The sequence below is a fragment of the Symphalangus syndactylus genome, chromosome 8 (genome assembly GCF_028878055.3).
Source record: "Symphalangus syndactylus isolate Jambi chromosome 8, NHGRI_mSymSyn1-v2.1_pri, whole genome shotgun sequence".
In the NCBI taxonomy this organism is placed as follows: domain Eukaryota; kingdom Metazoa; phylum Chordata; class Mammalia; order Primates; family Hylobatidae; genus Symphalangus; species Symphalangus syndactylus.
Window position 1 is genome coordinate 99,917,832 of NC_072430.2, and position 25,903 is coordinate 99,943,734.

General features: G+C 38.5%; 1 protein-coding gene across 1 annotated transcript in view; it reads right to left on the reverse strand.

Moving 5' to 3' along the window:
• DNAH7 (dynein axonemal heavy chain 7) overlaps nt 1-25,903 on the reverse strand; it is a 380,869-nt gene that overhangs the window by 36,032 nt on the left and 318,934 nt on the right. Inside the window, exons 56-60 of the mRNA XM_055290080.2 lie at nt 25,472-25,564; nt 18,049-18,225; nt 15,316-15,477; nt 12,583-12,783; nt 6,614-6,775 (exon numbers count right to left, since the gene is read on the reverse strand). Of these exons, the coding sequence (XP_055146055.1) occupies nt 6,614-6,775; nt 12,583-12,783; nt 15,316-15,477; nt 18,049-18,225; nt 25,472-25,564 (795 nt within the window). The remainder of the gene's footprint in view (nt 1-6,613; nt 6,776-12,582; nt 12,784-15,315; nt 15,478-18,048; nt 18,226-25,471; nt 25,565-25,903) is intronic.

The following is a 25,903-nucleotide window of genomic DNA, read 5'->3' on the forward strand; positions in this document are numbered from 1 at the left end:
CTTTTACTTCTATGATGTTTATGATAGTTTAATATAGCAATATTTAAAAACATTTTATGTTAGGCCAGGCGCAGTGGCTCACACTTGTAATCCCAGCGCTTTGGGAGGCTGAGGCAGGTAGATCACTGGATCACTGGAGGTCAGGAGTTTGATACCAGCCTGGCCAACATAGTGAAACCCCATCTCTACTAAAAATACAAAAACTAGCTGGATGTGATGGCAAGCACCTGTAACCCCAGCTACTCAGGAGGCTGAGGCATGAGAATCACTTGAACCTGGGAGGCAGAGGTTGCAGTGAGCCGAGATCGTGCCATTGCACTCCAGCCTGGGCAACAAGGCAAGACTCTGTCTCAAAAAATATATATATATATATATATATATATATATATATATATATATATATATCAAAAATATATATTTTTATATTAAAATATAGTAATCTATTAAGAATTTTTTCATCATTTTTGTGCTTTCTATGTCCTCCTTACAGTTACCTACTAAAATCTAAAGTGCATAGATCCGACATTCTAGTGATCCCACTTTGAGCAATCCTTTCAAGTAGAACCAGTAGCACTAGGGTAAGTAGTAGTGATTAGAGAGGGGAAATTTATTGAATTAGATGCTGGAAATTATAAGACTTGTTATTTGGTAGAACTAGAACTTAAGGCAGTGAATTTAGGAGAACACGTGTCAGTGACAAAGCCCTTGTGAAAAAAACAAATCAAATCAGGAAGAATTGCAGAACATTTATGTGCTTCCAACTGCAAATGCGAGCGGAGTTTGATGAGATACACACACTGCCTGGGCTTGCGCTGTTGACAGGCCCTCACCCCATAAAAATGAAGTACAATAAGAAAATGAAATATAATAAGAAAGCTCAATGCAAATCAAATAAGTAGTAAATGAGGTAGAGGTGGATCAGCTAGCCCCTGAGAAGGCTTTGTGATGTAGACATAGATGAGATGTGGAGGAGGAGAATTTCATAAGGGTTAAACTTGGCCAACGTGCCCCTGAGAGTCCATGAGGTAAATGCTACCTGTTGTTTCTCTCAGAAGCTTGGTCAAATCCAGGGCCAATTAAATTGAGGAGTGTTTTCCCCAGGGGTGGGTGGGTTGGTGGGCATGTAGATTACTAAACTTTCTAGAAATAGTGGCAGTCTGCTCCTTGGATTGTTTTCCTGTTCCTTGTTACAAGAGGGTTGAGACAACGAGCAGCGGGACAGAGTAGCTGAAAACAGGGCTTGAAGTCAACAAGTAGTATTCATGGTTATATAAGGAGTTCACTTTAACCTTAACTAGCAAAACACAAAAAGAAAAGAACATCTTAAGTATCAAAAAGGGGAAATGCTGTGTAACTGGTCATTAAAACGAAGATCTCTATCTACTTTGAAAGTTATCCACAACATATGTAGGTAAAAAAAAGTAAGCTGAAGATAAATATGTGCACTATAATAATGTTTTTGAGAAAAAATTATGTGTGTATTGTGTTTATATATGTGTATCTATATATGCACAGGAAAATGTCCAGGCACATATGCCCCAGGATGTGAAAATGGTTGCCTTGGGGATCAGTTAGGGTCAGAATGAGGGGTGAGAGGTGGGTCTTACACACACACACTCACGCACACACACACACACCCCCCTACCAAAACAAGAATGACAATGCAATTGCCCATCTGCCAAGTAGATAATATATATCCACCTAAATTTTCTTCTTTTACACCTTTAATTTTTTCTATTTAGTCTTTTTTGATCCAACAGAAATTATATATGAAGCATCTACTTTAGCAAATAACCAATTATTCTAACTTCATTTATCGAATACCTCTTCCATTTTCTAATGTCGATTGTTCAAGAAGGAGTACATTAGACTTAATAATATCAAAGGGAGCTATGAATCCACATTCCACAAAGAATCCCTCTTTAACTCATGATGAAGTGTACGTGACTCAAGAATAGCAGTTTTGTCAAGTTTGCAATACAATTACTATGCTGGAGGAATGTGAAGCACTTGCTGACTTGTCATTTAATAGAAGGAACCACTTTGGTCAGGGAAACACGTCATTTAAAGATTCTTGAAGAAAGTGAAATAGCTCATACTTGTACCACATATTTATCATTTTTTATTTAATACATTTAAATATCATATTCTTTCACTGTAAACGAACTAAAAGAAACACAGAAAAACATGTGTAAATTAGCCATTTTTTTCCAAAAAAAACTGTATTATTTCTGCAAAGTCCTGAAAGTTAGATGGAGTTCAGCATTTAAAAAGACGTACCACTTTTGAAATTACTGTTGCAAATCCAACAGGCACTTTATTCTCTCCAGCATTTAACGGGATGAACTATTCTTGATACTCTTTATTTACTCAGCTTACTCGCTCCTGCTTTTTTTCCTAGCTGCACCATCTGCCCTCCACGTCTTCTGTTCTCTGTCCTACCATTGTGTTTTGGTGCTCACCAACACATAATCTTTGTTCTCTTCTTTTTCTACAGCACAAGGCCTCCCCTTTAAATCTCATCTATTTTCAGCCTTCTCCTAACACTTGAGTAATTTATAAATCTCTATTTTGTGCTCTCTCTTCCTTTGAGTTTTATATCTATATGCCAAGAGCCTAAAAGACATTTTTACCTGGATATCCACTCACCCATCTGCTCTATACCTATTAATGCCTGGTTCTATTCCCTGTCTGGATTAACGAATGAAATCACCACCAATCCACACCAGAAAACTCACATCAACCAAGGCTTCTCCCTCTCCCTTTACCATTTCAATCACTTCCCCTACATATCCATTGTATCTCTACCATGTTCCCTAATCTTGCTCAAATGATTTCGTTTAGACTCTTACCGTTATCTGCCTGGGTCATCATGATAGTCTCCTGTATTACTTTCCTGTGACACCAATAGGTGGCTTAAAATGATAGAAATTTATTTTCTAACAGTGCTGGAGCCTAAAAGTCTGAAATCAAGGGACTGGCAGGCCACACTCTCTCTCAAGCCTCTATAAGGATCTTTCCCAGCCTCCTCTAGTTGTAGCTCCAGGTGTTCCTTGGCTTGTGGCAGCACAACTCCAATCTCTGCCTCTGTCTTCACATGGCTGCCTTCCCTCTCTGTGTGTGTTCAGATTTCTCTTTTTATAATGACACTAGTCAGATTAACGGCCCACCCTACTCCCAAATGACCACATTTTAACTTAACTAATTACACTCACAATGACCCCATCCCAAAATAATGTCACTTTCTGAATTACCATGGATTAAGACTTCAACATGTCTTTTACAGGGACACAATTCAACTCCTAGTATCTCCTAAAACCAGCCTGCCAGCTAAGTCTCTCTAATCTGCTCTCCATTCTGTTGCAAGAGTGATCTTTCTAAAAGGCAAAAATAGTCTCCAAAAAGCACACCAATAACAATGGAATAACCACCAAATTAGTTGGCACGGCATAACATTCCAAATCACTCATAGTTAACCAAATTTTTTCACTGATTTGTACTTTTTTTTTTTTTTAAGACTATTTCTAAAGAACAGTTTTAGGTTCACAGCAAAATGGAGCAAAAGGTATGGGGATTTCCCACATATTCCCTGTCCCTATACCTGCATAGCCTCCTCCAGTATCAACATCCATGACCAAAGTGGCACACATGTTACAAATGATGAGCCTATACTGACATATCATTCATTAGGACTCAAAGTCCACAGCTGACATTAGGGTTCACTCCTGGTGTTGTACATCCTATGGATTTGGACAGATTCATAATGCTGTGTATCTACCATTATAGTATCATATAGAATACTTTTACTGCCCTAAATAAAAATCATCTGTGTTCTACCTATTCATTTTTCTTTCCTACCTAAGCCTTGGGAACCAATAATCATTTTACTGTCTCCACAATTTTGCCTTTTTCAGGATGTCATATAGTTGAAATCACAGACTACGTAGGCGTTTCAGACTGTACTCTCCCACTTAGCAATATGCATTTAAGTTTTCTCCACGTCATTTTATGGTTTAATAGCTTATTTCTTTTTAGCAAGGAATAATACCCCATTGTCTGAATGTATCACAGTTTATCCATTCACCTACTAAAGGACATCTTGGTTGCTTCCAAGTTTTGCCAATTATGAATAAAGCTTCTACACATCTATACGCAGGCTTTTTTGTGGACCTAAGTTTTCAACTGCACTGGGAAAACACAAAGGAGCATGATTGCTGGATTGTATGGTAAAAGGATGTTTAGTTTTATAAGAAACTGCTAAAGTATCTTCCATAATGGCTGTACCCACACCAGCAATTAATGAGAGTTCCTGCTGCTCCACATCCTTGTTAGCATTTGGTGATGTCAATGTTCCAGATTTTGGTCATTCTAATAGATACGTAATGGGCTCCCATCGTTTTAGTTTTTATTTCTCTGATGACATATAATGTGGACCATCTTTCATATGCTTATTTGTCATATTGTACATATTTATTAGTGAGATGTCTGTTAAGAATCTTTGACCCTTTTTTTTTTTTTTTTATGAGATGGAGTCTTGCTCTGTCACCCAGGCTGGAGTGCAGTGGCACGATCTTGGCTCATTGCAAGCCCCGCCTCCTGGGTTCACACCATTCTCCTGCCTTAGCCTCCCGAGTAGCTGGGACTACAGGCGTGTGCCATCACACCCGGCTGATTTTTTGTATTTTTAGTAGAGACGGGGTTTCACCGTGTTAGCCAGGATGATCTCGATCTCCTGACCTCGTGATCTGCCCGCCTTGGCCTCCCAAAGTGCTGGGATTACAGGCGTGAGCCACCGTGCCTGGCCGACCCATTTTTAAACCAGGTATTTTGTTTCCTTATTGTTGAGTTTTAAGAGTTTGTTGGATATTTTGGATAAGAGTCCTTTTTCGGACATGTCTTTTGCAAACATTTTCTCTCAGTCTGTGTGTGTGTGTGTGTGTTTTATTTTATTTATTTATTTTTTTAAGACAGGGTCTTGTTTAGCTAGGACTTACATTAGCTAAGACTTCTAGTACAATGTCGAAAAGCAGTAGTGAGAAAGGATATCATTACCTTGTTCCCGATCTTGGCGGGAAAGCTTCTAGTTTCTCACCATTTAAGTACAATTAGCTGTAGGTTTTTTGTGTATTTGTTTAATCAAGTTGAGGATGCTCCCCTCCATTCCTAGTTTACTGAGAGCTTTTTTGTGGTTTTTTTTTTTTTTTTGGTTGTTGTTTTGTTTTAAATCATGAATGAGTTGGATTTTTTCAGATGTTTTTTCTGCATCTATTGATATGATCATGTGGTTTTTCTTCTTCAGCCTTCTAATTCATTAACTGAATTTGTAATGTTAAACCAGCCTCGCATACCTGCATACTTTTAACTGACTCTTCACTATATAATATAATATTTTAAATTAGAATATACCCTACGAGTGTTCAGAACAAATTCCTAAATGGAAGAGCTTCTCATCCTTTTTTATTTTTTTTTGGTTTTGAAAAGTGTAATTATAGCTCGAATACTTCCTCAGGCACTGTATCACTGCATTTTTGCTCCCTTATTAGTGTATTTTTTGGATAAATGTTACTACAAGAACAAAGCTCATTAAATTTATGATTCTTTGGAATGCTTTGTCAAATTTAGATGCTGCAGAATTGAAGGCTTTCTGAATTCATTCTATAGAATAAGAATTTGTCTGATGAAACACAGAAGCCCAAATAAAAGATTCTTCACATAAGTTTAGATACACCATCTGAACTCTCACTATTTATTTTGTTCAGTTTCTTCTTTACTTTTATAGAGACAGAATGCAATGCCTTCCTGTTTGTAAGCCTTTTTAAAAAGTCATAATTTACTAAAAGTTTCAAAAACCAAAACTTTTTAATACTCAATTGATGAAATGATTTAGTTATAGATTTCAAACTAAATTTGAACAAAATTGCCAAAATTTAGAGGATTAACTTTCAGAAAAAGGCCTCATATTTTTATAGGACATTTGGGTTTATTTACCAAGTGCTTCTTCAAAGGTACAGGCATGTCGAAAATCCCATTGATAAGTAGCAAAGAGAGAAAGGGTACTGCCATGTTGCGTGTGTATGCGTACATCAGAATCGGAGAGGCTGAAATGTGGTTGATGTGACAACATTAGGCTGTTTGGCTTCTTTCCACAATCTATACCCCAGGTTAACACCAATGGCTTAGATTTTTTTTTCTTCCTGACAAATGGTCCAAACTCTGGAATAATGGTACAACAACATTTCCCTAAAAATAAAGTCATACTCCACAAAGGAAGAAAATTGGTCTGTTTGTTTTTTACATTTTGGAACCTGGTTAATAGTCTTCTCAAGTCCTTTTCAAAATAAGTATAATATTATCATTTTTTTTGGATCTCCCTGTTTGTGTGTCAAAATAAATGATATATCATGGGTTTCTAATAGACAAACTGATGTCCTACTTAGTACAGCAGTTATAATATCCTGTTACAATAAAGTACTACTTAATAAGCTGTTGGGAACTACTCTCCTATTCATTTTGTAAGAGTAGAAATTATTCAGAAGTGCCCACTTACTATAACACACTTATAACACGATAAACAGCAACATAGGTAATGTCCTTGCTGTGATTTTTATGATACCTCATACTGGTCCAGGAACATGTGGAGCTGCTGTACGCTGATTCTCAGATCAGTCTCATTGAACTCATAAGGAATATTCCACCCTAGGGGTCCAAATTTCCGTCTTTCTTGTACCAAAGCGTGAAAGAAACACAGGCCATAAAGCAATTTCTTGAATTCCTCCTGTAATGAGAAGAAATGATGCCGCATCATTATTTTCTCCATATATTACATTATATTTACCATATTTTAAAATGATAGCAAATTTCTTTCATTTATAAATAGCATAGGGATATATTCATCCCAAATTATATCAGAATTAAGTATGTTTCTACAGCTTTTCAAGCAAAGTATGTCCATCTGCGTACATGTTCACATAGCTATGCACACATAGCTGTGTACCCCAGGTTTTTAGGAAGCATGGGGGGCTCATCTAACTTAACGCTGCGTTACAGATTTTGGAGGTCCTTACTGAAGCATCATAAGGCAACACATAACAATTCCAATGCGTGCTCCCAGATCACCATGGAGAAATGTCAAAGGAGATAATTCGAACTGATTAGAGGTCTCTAAAACCCACAAGGAGAATAGGAAACAGGGAAAATACAACTTGAAAGAGGATTTGCGAAGAGATTTCCTGGGAGGGAACAGCTGTTATGCTGGGAGTCCCCTTCCCCTACCCCCCACTAGGGAGGGTTGTGTGGGGTCTACCCTCTAAATTCGAGTTAGTGAGAAGGAATTGATGGGGCCACCTGGAGAGCTGACATACGTCCCCCGCAGCCGGGGCAAGGTGGAAAGTAGGGAGAGGATGGTAAAAGTGAGGTCGCCACACTCCTCCAACAGTGGGCCCATCCAGTGGGAATCCCAAGGAGCAGACGGAGAGTGTGGGCTGAGAATGGGAGCTGGGGGTCATTTTAAAGGTGCCCTGGTTAAGAAGACTTCTGCTACGGGGTGAGGAAACCCCAAGGGTAAGAGCCTGTATGAGGGGAGTGCTGGAGAACCGGAAGCTGAGGAGGATTTGGAGTAGCCACCTCGAGTAGAGGCACTGCCAAAGGTGACAGAGTCACAGTCACAGGAGTCCAGCAGGGGAGCCTAAGGAGAACCCATGAAAACACTCACAAGAGATTTCACAAAGAGCTCAAGGGTCAGCTTTAAATGATTTGCCAAGTCCAGAGAGCTGTAGGCAATAGCAGCCCCCATCAGGAATTTCTGCCTCTCCCAGCCTTACCCTCACACGCACTTGGAGCTGAGCAGTCCGCATCAGCAGCTATCAAGTGCAGGAGGAGTCACAAGAAGAAAGATGCCAACTCCATCTTCCCCCAAGGGCAGGAAGCCCACCAACTACAGGCCCAAGGTGAGACACTAGATTTTGAATAAAAGTTGAAGTAATGATCAATATATTACATTATACTTCTTGGTTTCTGAATCAAGGCTGGCTTTGCAATTTAAAATGACTACAGAACACTTTACTACCTAACAGTAACCAGAAAAGTCACAGAAATGACATTTTATACAAGAGCAGGGGAAGGGTTTCCCTCGTAGAATAAATTTGAAAGGGAGAGTGGGAGACAAAAAAAAGTAGAATAAATTTAACCACAGAGATAGTTAAACGTGCTGGGCTAATTCTGGACTATTTTCAATATATTAGAGAATTGAGCAAATCAGTAAATGTGCTGATGTGTTGAAAGCCAGGCTTCTCATTGAAGAAGAAGGGACATACAAATATGGAATGAGGAAAAGCAAAAAAGATATCTGAGAAGAGTGACTGAAATTGGAGGTATCTGTATGAATTCATCACTTCTTTTTTTTTTTTTTTTTTTTTTTTTGAGATGGAGTCTTGCTCTGTCACCCAGGCTGGAGTGCAGTGGCACGATCTCGGCTCACTGCAAGCTCCACCTCCCGGGTTCACGCCATTCTCCTGCCTCAGCCTCTCCCAGTAGCTGGGACTACAGGCGCCTGCCAACACACCCGGCTAATTTTTTGTATTTTTAGTACAGACGGGGTTTCACCGTGGTCTCGATCTCCTGACTTCGTGATCCGCCCGCCTCGGCCTCCCAAAGTGCTGGGATTACAAGCGTGAGCCACCGCGCCCAGCCGAATTCATCACTTCTAAAATAGTGTTAAAATGGCCATACACCCCAAAGCAATATACACATTCAACACCATTCCTATCAAACTATCAATGTCATTTTTCACAGAATTAGAAAAAACTAATTCTACAACTCATAAAGAACCAAAAACAGCTTGAATAGCCAAAGCAATCCTAAGCAAAAAGAACAATACCGGAGTCATCATATTACCCAACTTTAAATTATATTACAAGGCTACAGTAACCAAACAGCATGGTACTGGTTAAAAAAAAAAAGAAGGAAAAAGAAAAAGAAAAACAGACACATAGACCAATGGAAGAGAATAGAGAACCCAGAAATAAAGCTGCACACCTACAGCCATCTGCTCTTTGACAAAGTTGACAAAAATAAGCAATGGAGAAAAGACTCCCTATTCAACACATGTTACGGGGATAGCTGGCTAGCCATATGCAGAAGAATGAAACTGGATCCCTACATTTCACCATATTCAAAAATTAACTCAAAATGGATTAAAGACTTAAATGTAAAAACTCAAACTATAAAAATCCTGGAAGAAAACCGAGGAAATACTCTTCTCAAAACTGGCCTTGGAAAATAATTTTTGGCTAAGTCCTCAAAAGCAACAGCAACAAAAACAAAAATTGACAAGTGGGACTTAATTAAACTAAAGAGCTTCTGGAGAGCAAAAGAAACTATCAACAGAGTAAAAAGACAACCCTCAGAATGGGAGAAAATATTTGCAAACTATGAATCTGACAATGGTCTAATATCCAGAATCTATAAGGAACTTCAACAATTTAGCAAGCAATAAACAAATAACCCCATTAAAATGGGCAGAAGACATGAACAGACACCTCTTAAAAGAAGACATACAAGTGGCCAAGAAACACAAAAGAAAGTGCTCCACATCACTAATCATCAGAGAAATGCAAATCAAAACCATCATGAGATACCTTCTTATACCAGTCAGAATGGCTATTACTAAAAAGTCAAAACACAATGGATGCTGGTGAGGCTGCAGAGAAAAGGGAATGCTTATACACTGTTGGTAGGAACGTAAATTAATTTATCCACTGTGGAAAGCAGTTTGGAGATTTCTTAAATAACTTAAAACAGAACTACCATTTCACCAAACAATCCCATTACTGTGTGTATATCCAGAGAAGATAAATCATTCTACTCAAAAGACACATGAACTCGTATGTTCTCAGCACTAATTGCAATAGCAAAGACATGGAATCAACCTTAGCGTACAACAATGGTGGATTGGATTAAGAAAATGTAGTACTTATACACTGCGGCATACTACGCAGCCATAAAAAAGAATGAAGTCAGGCCCTTTGCAGCAACATGGATGCAGCTGCAGGCCATTATCCCAAGCTAGTTAATGCAGGAGCAGAAAACCAAATACTGCATCTTCTCACTTATAAGTAGGAGCTAAACATTGGGTAAACACACACATAAAGAAGGAAACAATAGGCCAGGTGCAGTGGCTCATGCCTGTAATCCCAGCACTTTGGGAGGCCAAGGAGGGTGGACCACTTAGGTCAGGTGTTTGAGACCAGCCTGGCCAACATGGTGAAACCCTGTCTCTACCAAAAAATACAAAAATTAGCCAGGTGTGGTGGTGTGCATGTGTAGTCCCATCTACTCCTGAGGCTGAGGTGGGACAATTGTTTGAGCCCAAGAGGTGGAGCTTGCAGTGAGCTGTGATGGAGCCACTGCACTCCAACCTGGGTAATAGAGTGAGACCCTGTCTCAAAAAAAAAAAAAAAAAAAAAGGAACAACAGATACTGGAGACTACTAAGGGGAAAGGGAGTGAGGGGGCAAGAGCTGAAAAACTGTTGGGTACCATGCTCACTGCCTGGGTGACAGGATCATTCATATCCCAGACTTCAGCATCACTCAATATACCCATGTAACAAACCTGTAACTGTATCCCCTGAATCTAAAATAAAAGTTGAAAGTACAAAAAAAAAAAAAAAAATACACACACACACATACATAAAAAAAACAGGGGGAGATGACTTCTTCAGAGATATCAATGTCATAAAAGACAAAGAAAGGATAGGGAAATGTGCCAGATTAAAAGAGACGAGGCAATTAAGTATAATACTGAATACTAGACCAATGCTGTCATGGACGGGAAAACGCTTTAATGGACATTACTGCAGCAACTGACAAAATTGAAACACAAATGATAGATTAAATAACAGTGTATCCTTCTTAAACTTATTAAAAGTAATAACTGTACCAGAATAAGATATATCCCTATTCTTACAAAATTTACACCAAAAAAAGTAATGATAAAGGGCCATGATATATCTAACTTATCTAATTTACATGTACCTGATGTGGGGGCGGGGGAGGGATGGTGAGGGGAAGTGGGAGAGAGAGAGAGAGGAAACACAAATAATAAAGCAAAAGGAATAAAATATTAACAGGAGATGAATATGGGTAAAAAGGTGTAGGGATGTTCCCTGTACTATTGCTATTTATTTATTTAGAAATAGGGTCTTCTTGCTCTGTCACCCAGGCTGGAGTGCAGTGGGATGATCAAGGCTCGCTGCAGCCTTAAACTCCTGGGCTCCAGCGATCCTCTCTCCTCAGCCTCTTGAGTAGCTGGGACTATAGGTGTGTGCCACCAGGCCTGGCTAATTTTTTATTTATTTTTTTTTTATAGAGCTAGGGGTCTCACTATGTTGTCCAGGCTGACCACAAACTCCTGGCCTCAAACAGTCCTCTTGCCTCAGCCTCCCAAGGCACTGGGATTACAGGTGTGAGCCATCATGCCTGGCCCTTGTACTATTTTTATACTTGCATTTTTTCTGTAAGATTAAAATTATTTTCAAATAAAAAGTTAAAACAAAAATTATGATGTGCTGCTTTAGCATTTAATGAGAATTTGGTTTTGGTTTGGGCTGGGTTTCATAAATTCCTGGACCTCCAATATAGGTGACCACTGCTGGAGAGACCTTTTGATCTAGAAGAAAGGGAGGGTTTGAGTTAAATTTTGCAAAGAGGCTCTGTCTAGTTCATCATACGCAGAAATGCCCTCATCATCTATCTGGGAGTAACCTGCTCTCTCTGGCCCTAATCAATGCAAAAGCTAGTCCTATGGCAGGTCTTAGAAGCTTAAGAGATGGTTTGACTTAGTTTTAAATATAGGCCCCCTTTTACTTTTTAGTACCCAAGACTTTTGTTTAATGAAAGTACTTCTTTATTTTTAATGTTTTCTTTCGATGTGCACTTAAAACAAATTCAGACATCAAGCGTGTGAGCTTTTTAATAGCAAAAACTTACTAAAGTTCATAACCCCTCTTAAAAAGAAACTCTTCCATTTTTAATTATGGCAAAACGCTGTGAAACAATTTTAGGTCACAGACATTCACGTACACAATTCTAATCATGAAAGCAGCGGGTGGTTTCCCTGCTTTCCTGGTGACGCTAAAAAAGACCCTTATGAGTCCCATCAATCAAGGAGTAAAATCATTTTGGCTCTCATTATAGTTATATGAAGGAAATGTTTTTATGTTTTAATTTAGAGACATGGCTCTAAATAGCACAAGGCTCAGTTAATATCCTGAAACAAGATTCTCCAACCTTGCAGATTTGTACTGGGAATGGCTTACAGCTGACTTTCTAAATAGAAAGCTACATTATTAATGACACCCCATAAGATCTCAGCTGAGCAGGAATGAGGCTGGTGCTAAAATTAAAATAAAATATTAATAAAATTGACTTCAGCACAGTCAATAATCAGTTATCAAAACCTACTGCACTGCGGTGCAGGAGGTCTATTTAATTTTTAGTTTTGCTCAGTGCACACATCCATGATCACCAGGGGCCACTTGAACTGCTTTATAGGGCCAAGGTAACAAGACTTAACCATTACTAACAGGCTTTTTGCAGCTGCCAAAGAACTCCGGATCAGAGATCGGGTCCATGAGGTATGATCGAATGATATTAGCCCGTAAACCTTTTGGTGCTTCACTGGTCATTTTCACTCCATTCTGCAGTATCGACACAGGGAAATTTGGAGATGGGTAACTCGTCAGCCACATTCGGAAATCTGGATGTGTTGACTCTGGGCTTAACTCCTGTAAGAAAACAAATCAGATACAAAAGGGTAAATAAAACCCAAGAAAATCTCAAAAGCATACATATGAAGGATGAGTTGGAAGGGGGAGGAAGTATTTTTACAAAGTAGAAATGTAACTGCTGCAATTTTTAGCAGAATCTTTAAAATCTGATTCTGCTCCTGAAACAATAATGCCTTGTTGAGAAGGCCCAGGGTGTTGTCATTCTCCTTGGTAACATTAATTCATATGACTATAAAGTTTACAAAAGTGCTATATAATTCAGAGTTGGTCAAAATAACTAAGACATTCCCAAAACTCTTGTATATGCACTGATGTTGCTGAAATATTTACAGAAATAATTCTCTGCCTCAGAGCTAGATTAAGACTAATCCATTTTTCTTGCTGTAGCCAGGTTGTGAGAATAAACAAGGCACTCAGATAAGTCAATATTAAACCAAGCAGAGATTAGATGAGAGAGAGAGAGAGAGTATTTTAAAGGTGAGAAAAACTAAGACAGTCTGAAACATCAAAACTTAGTACTAATCGCTAAATTTATTCAAGGGGATGGTCACACGCTAGGGTAACAAAACACTCAATTAGCACCATTGCAAGGCCGTATAGAGACTAGGAAGAATTATCATGGACCTTTCCCTCCATTCCTGTCTAGTCCCACTTCCTACTGCTACCTCCCCCACTTGTCCATGTCAGTGGTATCTATGTTTCTTGAAATGGCAAATCTTTATTGGTAAAAAAAACCCTGAGCATTCCTATGGGGAAGGGGTGGATAAGGAAGGAGGCATATGTGTCTGTTTTTTAATAACAATACGGTGGGTGAAAGCACCATTCTTTTTCTCCTACCAGCTGCCCTATGGTCTAGTGACTTCAGTAACATGATTAATGGGACTCTGAGCCAATCCATCAGGGACAGATTTCTCTCTTACAGGACTCTGTGATGGGTATATATGATACAATTCAACAGGTCATGAGAACAGTCTAGAGACAGATGAACCATAAGCAGACAGGCACAAATATAAAACCTCTGATAGGCCAGGCATGATGGCTCACGCCTGTAATCCCAGCACTTTGGCAGGCCAAGGCAGGCGGATCACCTGAGATCAAGAGTTCGAGACCAGCCTGGCCAACATGGTGAAACCCTGTCTCTACTAAAAATACAAAAATTTAGCCGGCCATGGTGGCAGGCGCCTGTAATCCTAGCTACTCGGGAGGCGGAGGCACCAGAATCGCTTGAACCCAGGAGGTGGAGGTCGCAGTGAGCCGAGACCGTGCCACTGCACTCCAGCCTGGGTGACAGATTGAGACCTCATCTCAAAACAACAACAACAACAACAACAACAAACACCTCTGATATAAGGCGTGAAGTATGAGGAAATGTTGTAAGGCAAATGATAAAAAGAATAGCTTTTCAGGCAGAAATTACATCAACTATGATGACCTATACTCTTGAGAAAGTGTGCTGCACCAACAAAAGTGAAAGAAGTTCAAAAGGCTGGAGCATGGAAGTCATGATCAAAGTGGCCTGAGAAGAAACTTGAGAAGCAGGCAAAGGTCAGGTTCTGAAGGGTGCTGGAGGTCATGTTGGGGGTTTGAACTTTGTCTTGCATGCCTTGGGAGGCCATTAAAAAGTGTCAGGCAGTGAAGCAATATCCATTCACTAATTCAATAAATATCTATTGATTGTATCCTATGGGCCTCACTGTTCAAGGTGCTGGAGGGAAAGCAGAGAATACAACAGATAAAGACAAAGTCACTGTCTTCATGATGCTTACATTCTAGTGGGAGACACGGCCAGAACAAACTGGCGCTAAGTGACATAAAGAAAAAACAAAGCCAGATGGGTGGATGGTGCAAGTTCTATCATCACAATGGTTATTTAGAAGGGAGTTAGGAGTGGGCTAGAGTCACGGGTAATTCCAGAGGATTCATTTTCTCTGTTTGTTGAGATCAAGTGCCAGGCTTTCTGTTTACTCAGTTGAGCTACATGGAGTTTTTTTCCTGGAATTTCTGCCAACCAGAACAGGGAAGTCCCATGACCCACTGCAAGGTAGGTGGGAACAGTGCCCTTTGGGTTTCAGATTTCTCTACTGTAGCAGGGTAACTGGCCAAGTGGGAGAAAAGTAAGTTAAAGAAAAGTGACATTCTGAAGCCTTTGAGTTTAGAGTGGCCACGTGAATTTCACCTTGAACAGTCTTCCTTCGTTGCTTTAGGCCATTGTTATAAAAAGTAAGTTGATGTATATCTACCCTGTGGTTTACTCTCCTCCTCGAGCCTGCACCTCAGGATTGAGGATATTTCCATCTCACTGGATGAGGCCTTGTCCCTGCTAAGAGGGATTTGCCCAGGCCTGGCTATGTGCTTGCCTCTGTTCCTCCAGATCAGGTTTTCGATGTGAGCCTCTCTCTCCTGTAATCCAGCCAAAGCACTAACCTGCAACCCTCCAAATTAGAGAGGAATAGAGCTGCCTGAATGCTATGTATATTACTAATTAGATTCAGGGAATACAATCTAATAAGTATAAACTTGCATTTTTACCTCACAGACTTTCTCAAGGGTTGGCATCCAAGAGGTGGCAAGGTGACAATTCTGAAGAACAACCCATGTTCCTTCCTTGACAGCTTTTTCTAACATCTTCATAGCAATGGGCCCTTGGCCTTGACCAAGAGATAAAGAGCTAAGTTTTGATCCCCCATATCCCTGTGTACAAGAATAGTAAAGATGTTATTTAAAATCACATTTTAAGAAACATCGATATTGTTATTTTTTTAAATGTTAACATTAACCATATTACAATTTAATTGGGTCACATGTCTCAAAAAGCCAAACACATGCATCCCTAAAAAACTCTCTTTGACAAATAATCTTATAAACACTTTGATAAAAAGCAAGTCATTTCATGTAGGAAATAGTCATGGCAATAAATGGAAAATTCTGTAGAGTCTTTGGTTGTTGATAGAAGGGATAGAAAGAATAAATTAAACAGACTTTTAACATAAGGAGGAGATGAAAGGCACTGGCAGTCTTGCAGCAACTCCTAAAATCCAAAGCTGAAAAGAAAACTAAAAACAAACAGATGAACTTGTCCTGTTTCCTCCAGATCTTTGAATAACTATATTTTAGTTATTTTGGCTACTGTATAAAAGAAAATTTTAAAAATTGCCACTGATTCCCATGTCACTTTCTTTAGAGAATTCTGTGGGAATGTTTTCCTGTATTCAGTTCTACTGTATTCCAATTTGTCCGTGGCTTCTGGGTCTCCTTTCTGGGGTAGTTATCACCAGACTGCCCCTGTAGAAGAGGCCTGGATATGGAAGAGTGGGGTCTTAGCCCCTCCCGAATGCCCATGGCTTATTGTCACTAGCTGGTAGAGGCAGCAGAAAACAAAGTAGAGCTGGATCCTGCTGTTTCTGGAAGAAGCAGAGACAGCAAGAGAAGAGAATGTATGGAGCAGGACCCACATAGGAGCCAGAGAATAATCGTATGTACAACGTGAGGAGAGATATAAAGAGCAACTAGGAGGGGCTCAAAGGGTCGTCAAGCTTGGGTTGACTAGGAGAGGTGAGTCCTACGTAAAAGTGAACACCTCCACCATTCCCAAACTCTACTCCTACCCACCATTGCTCTTCCTGGACTTTCAATAGCCACCCCCCTCCTTACTAGGGGCCTCCTTCTATTCTGCACCACCCAAATAAATTCTTCAGGCTCCAACTAGGATGAACTTTATAAATTATAGGTCAGATCATATCAGTTTGTTGCTTAAAATCCTACTCCTCCATCTTCCCATCTTACTCAATGTCCTTAATGTGGCCTACAGAGACCCTACATAATCTGCTCCTTCACACATCTCAGACCTCCTCTCCTCCAATCACCACAGCCATGTTCCAATGCTTCTTCAACAAATAATAAGTACTATGCCAAGCCATCTATTCTTCTGTATATAAGAATTACACTCATGCCAAAATATATAATTCAAAAATCTGGAGGAAATAGGACAAGTTCACCTATTTATAGTTTTCTTTTCAGCTTTAGATTTTAAGAGTTGCTGCAAGGCAGCCAGTACTTTTTACTTCCTCCTTATGTTAAAAGTCTTCTTAAATTTTTTTCTATGCCTTATATCAATTTTTTTTGGCCTAGTAAATTTTTTTTTAACCTCTCAGCTACGTGGCCTTTGAGGAGATACTTAACCTGTCCATGCTTTAGTGTTCCTATCTGTATAATAGAGATACCACCATCTACCTTACGGGGTTGTAGAACATGTATGTAACAAGGTCTAGCAAAGCCAACAGTATACATTAAGCACGCAATACAAGTGGTGGTGGTGGCTTTAGAAATATCAGTAGCATTACCATACTGTGTTGTTTTAATTGTACCAAATCAGAAAAAATTCAACTCAGGAAATGCCCAATCATCTGTTTATTATCATTTTCTTGTTCTAGACCATATGATGTAAAAACATTTGTACTGAATTCATTTGAATTAATTTTTAAAGACAAGGCATGTAAATAGCAGAACTTTTTTTTTTTTTTTTTTTTTGAGACGGAGTCTCACTCTGTCGCCCAGGCTGGAGTGCTGTGGCGCAATCTTGGCTCACTGCAAGCTCTGCCTGCCGGGTTCACGCCATTCTCCTGCCTCAGCCTCCCGAGTAGCTGGGACTACAGGCGCCTGCCACCATGCCCTGGCTAATTTTTTTTTGTATTTTTAGTAGAGACGGGGTTTCACCGTGTTAGCCAGGATGGTCTCGATATCCTGACCTCGTGATCTGCCCCCCTTGGCCTCCCAAAGTGCTGGAATTACAGGCGTGAACCACCGCGCCTGGCCAGAACATATTTTAATCTAATACAGTGACCACAATGTACAATTGTTCTGGAAAGTCAATGAAGGCCCCCCTTTAGAGAGTGGCAGAGGGGTGGGATCAGAAAAGGTGCACCCCTGTGGTCACTGTCCAGGCTTGAATTTATTAAATCAACCCAAGCTCATACACTGGTGCAAATAATGTCAAAGAGTTTCCTGTCCCCCCACCCCAAATAAAAGTAAATGCCCCTTAAATCCCAATTCTAGTTTTAATTAAATTTTAATTTGGATAAGGAGTTGTTTTTTAGTGTCAGTGCTGCCATTTTAGTATCATTTTCTTGGGATTCTGTCAACCTGTGATAACTTTCAAAGGTTGAGTGACAAATTTCTACCTTTCTCTCATCCTTAAAATTTCAATTATAAGCAAGTATTGCTTTTTAAAAATAATATCCAATAACTTCATCTATTGTAAGGTACCTGGTCATCAGCAAATTTTAGAAGGGCAGCCATGGGATCTGCTCCAGGAGAGAGCACGAAAATCAGTGGTGCACAGCAGTTACTGTCTCCAAATGCCTTGGCTAAATCAAAGGGGGGTGGTTCAATGAATGCACGTCCCAATCTGTTGATTATAAATTCTTGCAACATTGGAATAACCTAGAAAGAGACAAGGATATAGTTGGAAGAATATTCAAAATCTGCCTAAAACCATTAAAAATTTAGATTCAAAGCTGTTTTAAAATGAAGTACCCTAGCTCTATTAGTTTAGGTATTCATTAATGGTGGGGAGTCCAGGGCATCAAGGTTTATATAAATGCCTTTTAGATAGGAAATATTATAAAATATTTAGATAATAAAAGGTTAGTGGTAATTGACACAAACATTCAAAGACTTTTTGTGTCCCCTTGAAATGAATGTTCAAGACATAGTGGCTGAAGAAGAAACCTGAACTCTTAAGTTATAAAACACTAATTATGTTTCAAAAATTCACAACTCAAAAGTAGAAATTTTAGTGTAAGTTGTACAAAATTTCCCACAACATCAAGAAAGAATTGATGTCAGTGTGGAAAAGAAGGAGAAGGAAAGGAAGAGCTCTGTTCAAGAGAAACAAGCCATACACCCAAGAAACCAGACAAAACTATGTTGTGTAGAATTTCTGATAGCATGTCTGAGAATTTCCTGGGAGCCTGTTTGAGAAACAGCAGTACACTGCAGCTTGGTGTCTCTGCTAATTGGTCCTTTTCAGACCTTGATGTGGGGGTGGAATTGCATTCAGTATGACTGATGTACAGCCTCGGGTACATCATTCCTGCTTTCTGACAAAGGGTCTACACCAAGCCATTTATAAGGGATCTACTCTCATGACCCTCACACCTCCCATTAGGCCTCGCCTCCCAACACCGCCACATTTGGGATTAAATTTCAAGGTGAGTTTTGGTGGGGACAAACTCAAAGCACACCAATAATTAAGCAAATTGTGTTCATCATGTTGTCCATATGTATATTTATAGCTGCTATTTATTTTCAAAGTGAATATAAATTCCAAACATGGCAAGTGGATATGTAATAAAAGGTATACATTTATTACTCTAAAGTAGCTACTTTAAAGAAGTTATTTGGTATTTCAATACTCTAACATGATATTGTTAATTCAGCTTGGTTGTCTTTTATGCAAAAAAGAAAATTCAATATATAGCAAAGCAAGGAAGGCCTAAAAATGCTTCTCCCTGAACAGGGGATTAAATGCTGTATTAGTAAAATGTAAGGGATCTTTTTCTACTTCACTTTTCAAGGGCACATCTGCAATGCTTCTAATAAAGTCAAGCAGGAGACATTGTCGCCTGGCTCCCATGTTCATGCCTCACTCACATCAAACAAATATTTTGACACCTTCATTAAGTGCAACAGAAATTGAAACAATGTTGTTAATTACTCAGCCTAAAGCTATTCTATTTTCCTAGAAAAAAATCAATTGATACCTATTTTTACTCATTAAAAAAGTCTCAAAATGAAAGGGAAAAGTAAATCTAGGAACAAAACACAGGAGAAAATAATGTGGGAGAGAAGAATCCACTCGTGTTTCATGTTTCAATTTTCTCCTTTGCTTTTTTCAAATCTGTACTCCCTTTACTATTATGCTTCTCTTTTCCTATATCCAGTACTTCTATGCTGACAAAACAAATGGAATGAATTGAAGAATTAGTTGATATAAAGTCAAGACACCCTTTGGGTGTCTGCTTCCCCTTTGACCTTCTGCCATGCTGTGACATTGCACAAAAGCCCTCACCAGAAGCCAAGGAGATGCTGATACCATGCTTTTTGCACTTTCCAGCCTGTAGAACCATGAGTTTCTAATATCTCTTCTTCATAAGTGACTAAGCCTTAGGTTGTCTGTTACAGCAACACACAACAGACTAAGACTATTATCTAATTTCAATTTCTCGTCTATTAACTACCAAAAGTACTTTTTTTCCTGCTCTGAAATATATATATATGCACAAAATTGTCATAAATATTTGTTGTTCATTTTTTAATCACAAATTCTTGCAAATGAATGGATTCTCCCTTTATAGAATATTGTGAACACTACCTTACAGTTTACAATTAAACTCCTAGTAGACAAGGGGCTATGAAAGCATACCAGTTTCAGAAGGGAATAGCGGTATCTCAAGAGAAGGAGTAATGGAAAGATTTTTTGAAGGCCCCAGCATCACCCCGACTGAATAGCTGCTCAGATACAAGAATGGAATTGTGTGTGTATACAACACACCGCACTATGTTGACAATTCCACCAGCCTGCAACTTTTCTCAACTTGAAGCAAACTGCAGGAGCAATGTGCAGGTGCCAAGTATCTCAAAATGATGGTCTACTCTGTAAAACATTGCAAATATTTCCAAACTTCGATTTTATAGTCTATGGAACATTTATTTACACAAGATCTGTAAGTAAAAACAATTGACATGTCACAATGCCTTCTAAACAGTGTCAGTCCTAACGCGCGTGTGACTGAGAGACTGAGTGTGTTAGGGTGGGCAGCTGAGAGCCAATGGAGGAGTATCTGTGTTAGGGATTAGATTTTTTTTAATCCCTCCCAATATTTCTCTAGATTCATTCAATTATGCAAAATGTATAGGTGAGCAACAACACATTTATAAATGCCCGATAGCATGGACCTACCTACGAGGATGACATATATACTGTCCATGCAAAATAAACATCCGGTGAATGAATACATTGATAAAAAGCTCAGGATGCCTACTTTTGTGAAAGTGGGGTTCTAATTACAAAAATATTAAACAAAAATCACAGAATAATTCATCTATACATAATTAATTCATCTACACATAAAGTTTCATTTATAGATGTTATTTTATGTTTCAGGTTTTTTTTTTTTTTTCTTATTTAAAATCTGTATAAATTTCAGCCAGGCGTGGTGGCTCATACCTGTGATCCCAGCACTTTGGGAGGCTGAGGCGGGTGGATCACCTGAGGGCAGGAGTTCAAGACCAGCCTGGCCAACATGGTGAAACCCAGTCTGTACTAAAAATATGGGTATGGTGGCGTGTGCCTGTAATCCCAGCTACTCAAGAAGCTGAGGCACAAGAATCACTTGAACCCGGGAGGTGGAGGCTGCAATGAATCGAGATTGTGCCACTACACTCCAGCCTGGGCAACAAGAATGAAACTCCATCTCAAAAAATTAAAAAAAAAAAATTAGCTGGGCATGGTGGTACATGTCTGTAATCTCAGCTACTCAGGAGGCCAAGACATGAGAATCACTTAAACGCAGGAGGTGGAAGTTGCAGTGAGAGGAGATGGCGCCACTGCATTCCAGCCTGGGTGACAGAGAGACTCTGTCTCAAAACAAGAAAACAAAAACAAAAAGGAAAAACAAAAAAACAAAAACTTTGTACAAATTTATAGGGTGCAAGTGCAATTTTTTACATGCATAGATTGTGCTGTGGTAAGGTCAGGGCTTTTAGGGTATCCATTACCCAGATAATGTACATTGTACCCCTTAAGTAATCTCTGGTCATCCACCCCGCCACACCCTTCACCCTTCTGAGTCTCCTCTGTTTATCATTCTACACTCTATATCCAGATATACACATTATTTAGCTCTCACTTATAAGTGAGAACATTCAGTATTTGTCTTTCTGTGTCTGACATTTCACATATGATAAATGTTTCAGATATTTTGAATGGTCACAGATGTCAAATTTATTGTCGGAAAATGAAAAATATTCTAATCGTCTGTCCCAGGACTTGGCCTTACCCTTTTCTTTATTATTATTTTCCTATAGCTGATCTTTTCTCGATAGATTAAAAAAATTAACAAAAAAACCCCCACTTTTTCCGTAATCTCTTTCCTCCCAAGGCTAACTTCATGAAATTATAATTTTGCAAACAAAATGAAAAGAATACAGGTTTTAAGTGGATGGTTTTACTTGAAGCAAGTTTGAATTATAAATGGCCTCACTTCTGTGAGTGGTTCAAACTGGTGTCAGTCACTTTGCACAGGCAAATGGGTCTGGTAGAGTGTGATTCTTCCTTCTGTCTGCTAGCACTGGAGGATCAAGTTAGGGGTGCTCACCTGAGAGTGATCAGAGACAAACTGCAGTGTTTCACTCTTAATGTCGAAGCTGAACAAAACTTACTTGCTCCCAAGACTGAAGCGTAACTCCCAAGGTAAATGAACCTGTGTTAGCTATTCAGTTTGCAAGGCAACAGAATTGGGTTTGCCTCTTCAATCTGATTACGCTAGCGTTAGGTTTGTAAAATGAAATCTGTCAGTAACAAAACTTACAGACTAATTTAGGCAACCATTCTCCCACAGGCAGGGAAGAAGTCTGCGGTCTTCTATGTATGTTTTGCTATTTATTGCAAGTTCCTACTGGATTTATCTGAGGCCAGAGAAACATATTAACTTATATTTGACAAGTTTCTTATTGAAAGCTGATTAATTTGCTGTTTGTTTACCATTTAGAAGGATAGAACTGTGGCCAGAAGCTCTTCATTTTGTAAATGGACTCAAAACATTCCACACCTCAGTATTTATCCATTTGATATGTTTCTTTTGTCAATAAAACACTATAAACTATTAAATTCTAAAGGAAAGTGCAAGCCCATCTCATTTTTTCTACTGGTGATTTAGTGAGACTCTTTTACATTTTTTCAAACTGGAGCATTAGAGGGCCTGCTATTTGTGGCTTCTTACCACTGAGTGGGGCTGGTTTTGAGAGGAGAGGGGGGAAAGGAGACCCCCCCAAACTGTGCTCATGGAGCATACTATAAACTAGAGATCAATTAATTGCTGATTTTCCTGGATATCTGTGGCTATACAGATTATCTCTTAGAGATGACAAAGAAATAAACTCTTATAGAGTACTAGCTCAGATATTAGCCCCATACAGCACTGTTCCTCTCCCTGGTATTCTACCACCATTCTTCTTTGGAAAATTATTCTCTTAAAAGCACAGTAGCCATGTATCATTTTATCATATATAGATTCAAAATCATAATTTCACCACTAGAAATTGGAGTACCTGGTACAGTAAAATTAAAGGGTTTGAAGCTGCTGGATAATATAACGGCATACTAACAATTATTTTTTTATTAAGGACATGAGTGTGGAGGTGTCGCTAATGGTACCTAGTTAATTGTATCACCAGGATAGACTGAGTTTTGCTGTGTTGGCAGTTTCCAAACTGCAGTGGCTTAACACATGAAAACTTACTTCTTGTTCCTGCAAAGTCATCTGAGTCTTTAGGCAACTGTCACCATACATTGGCTCAGCAGTCAAGCCTGCTTATAGTGCTTAAATAGCAGCAATATGTGATTCCACTATTTTGATGGCAGGGAGAGCACCTCAGAGAATCTGACCCTGGTGGTTAAATGCTTCGCTCTAACACTTCTGCTCACATTTTATTGGTCAAAAGTAAGATATATGGCCACAATCCTCCCACTTCAAGTGTGCACAGGAGAGAAGAACCAGAAATATTGATGAGTAATATTGTCCACATACTTATCTATCTATCCAAGTAAAACTGGGAAACTGTAGAGGAGATTTTTAAATATACATGAAGATGATACAAGACAGAGGGCTAAAGTACTAAGCAAAGTAGCTGAAAGAAGTATAAATTTAAACCATAAATTTAACCTCCACTGATTTAAAAACAAACAAAAAACATACAAACCAACCTGTCCCCCACCAAAAAAACCCCTCAACTTGACTATGTAACTTCCCACCTCCCTCGAATATACTTTAAAAAGAGAAGGAATGTAGAAAGAGATATTTGATCTTATTGATAGCTCCATGTATTTTCAGATTAAAGTGTCAAAGTTTTAAAAACATTGAACTGGGGGAAAATATTTGCCGATGAAACTGCTGCAATTAGGAAATGGCTCATTAATTACGTTTAATTATACTTAATATAAAACACGAACTTTTTTTTTTTAATATTGAGGGAGGAAGGTCAGTGGTACATCCAGAGCCATTATAGTATAACAGTCTTTATCTAGCTTAGAAAACAAAGTGAAAAACTGAAAATTTTAATAAAATGTTTTAGGGGAGGAAGCCACATTAAACAACAGTGTGAAGCATCTCATATTCTCCCATCTTTAATATGTGAAGTGAAAACTTGTGAGGCTTAACACTAACATTTTCATGGAGATTCAGTTTTTTAAAAGGGCTACCAAGGGGTAGGATGTTTCACCAGTGTCATAAAGAATGCTAAACCACAGTAGTTACTTCCAGCATCTGAGAGTGGGGTAGCAAAGTGACTTTCGTGGACCCAAGGTACTTCATAGGCCCCTTTCTCCATTGAAAAAAATTAAAAATTATATTTTACCATTGTTGGTATAAAGACAAATATAACACACACTGGATTATATTCTTCTGATTTTAAAAGAAACTACAACATTTTCATAGACCCCTAAAAGTATTCTGGTTCCCAAGCACTGTGCCTCCTGTGCCTAATGGATACTTGGGCCTTGGCTAAGAACAGACTGTTCAGTGAACAGAGTAGGGCTCATAGAGGGAAAAATGCCCCTAACCCATATTAACACTGATGTGTATTTTTAAAAACTACATTGCTTTGACAATCTAAATTCTGCTTTATTTTTTTCTTCTTTTGATTAGGATGGAGATACTGTCTCCTATTCCTTAACAGCTGAAACTGAATATAAGTTTTGAAATATTTATGTCAAACTTTTGAGTGGTAGTAATGGACAACTAGGATATTTTCTCAATTTTTTCCAACATAGCTAATGTCTATTTTTTTAGAGTATATTGATATCTTTGGATATCAGTCAATATTCATAGGTGAATTTTTTTATCTAATATAAATGAGGATGTTAATGAATACTAACATTTGCTAATATAACAGGTCTGCTGATTCACTGGTTATATAATTTATTATTTAAAGAAGTTAAAAGTAACAATACTGGTATTTTCCTTTGTTGTCAATAATGACGAATGTCTTAAATTCAAATTCCAACAAAAAACTATATATAAGGATAGCATTTGAGAAGTCCAGAGATTCTAGTCTATCAGCTTGATGTTGACATCACTGACTAATTTCACCAAAGTATTAACAGTAAAAATGAGACTACAAATATGTAAAGGGAGTAGATTGTGAGTATTGAAAACCATAAATTATAAACAAATAATCACAAAATAAATAAAATTATACAATATAATCCAATTAGTTACTAATTTAGGATGGTTTTAGAAAAATATACAAACTTTTTGAAAAAAATGTCTGCATTAGAAAGAAGTGGGATTATTTCCTGCAGGCTCCTCTACCTCCCCCATGATTACATAAGGAAATGCACATTTGGATGGACTGAGCAGGCATAAGGCTTTGGAATCATTGAGCTGTTTTCAAAGCCCACATTTACCTTGTCTGGCCTCAAGCAACGAATAATAAGCATCCTTTGGAACTCATTTGCTTTATCTTCCCATTCTTCAGGGAAAACCTCATGGTGTGGTTCCTAAAATTATAGTGTAAATAATTCAGTTATTTTGGAGATTATAAACAGAACAGTATTTTCACTTATAAACCAACTTTTAGAAAACATATATAAATGAAATCAAGAATGCTTGTCTAAATTTTACTATTTAGTGTAAAGTTGGGACATTATAAAATAAATAATAAGAAAAGTTAATATACTTTAAAGGAGTCAAAACAAGGACATGAACTAAGCAGGTTAATGTTGACATGAACCCTAATAAACAGACAAAATGATCCCTATTATGAAAAAAGTAAATGTCCATACGCTACTATTTTCCCTTTATTCCTCCAAACACAGGCATTTTTTTTTTCTTTTTTT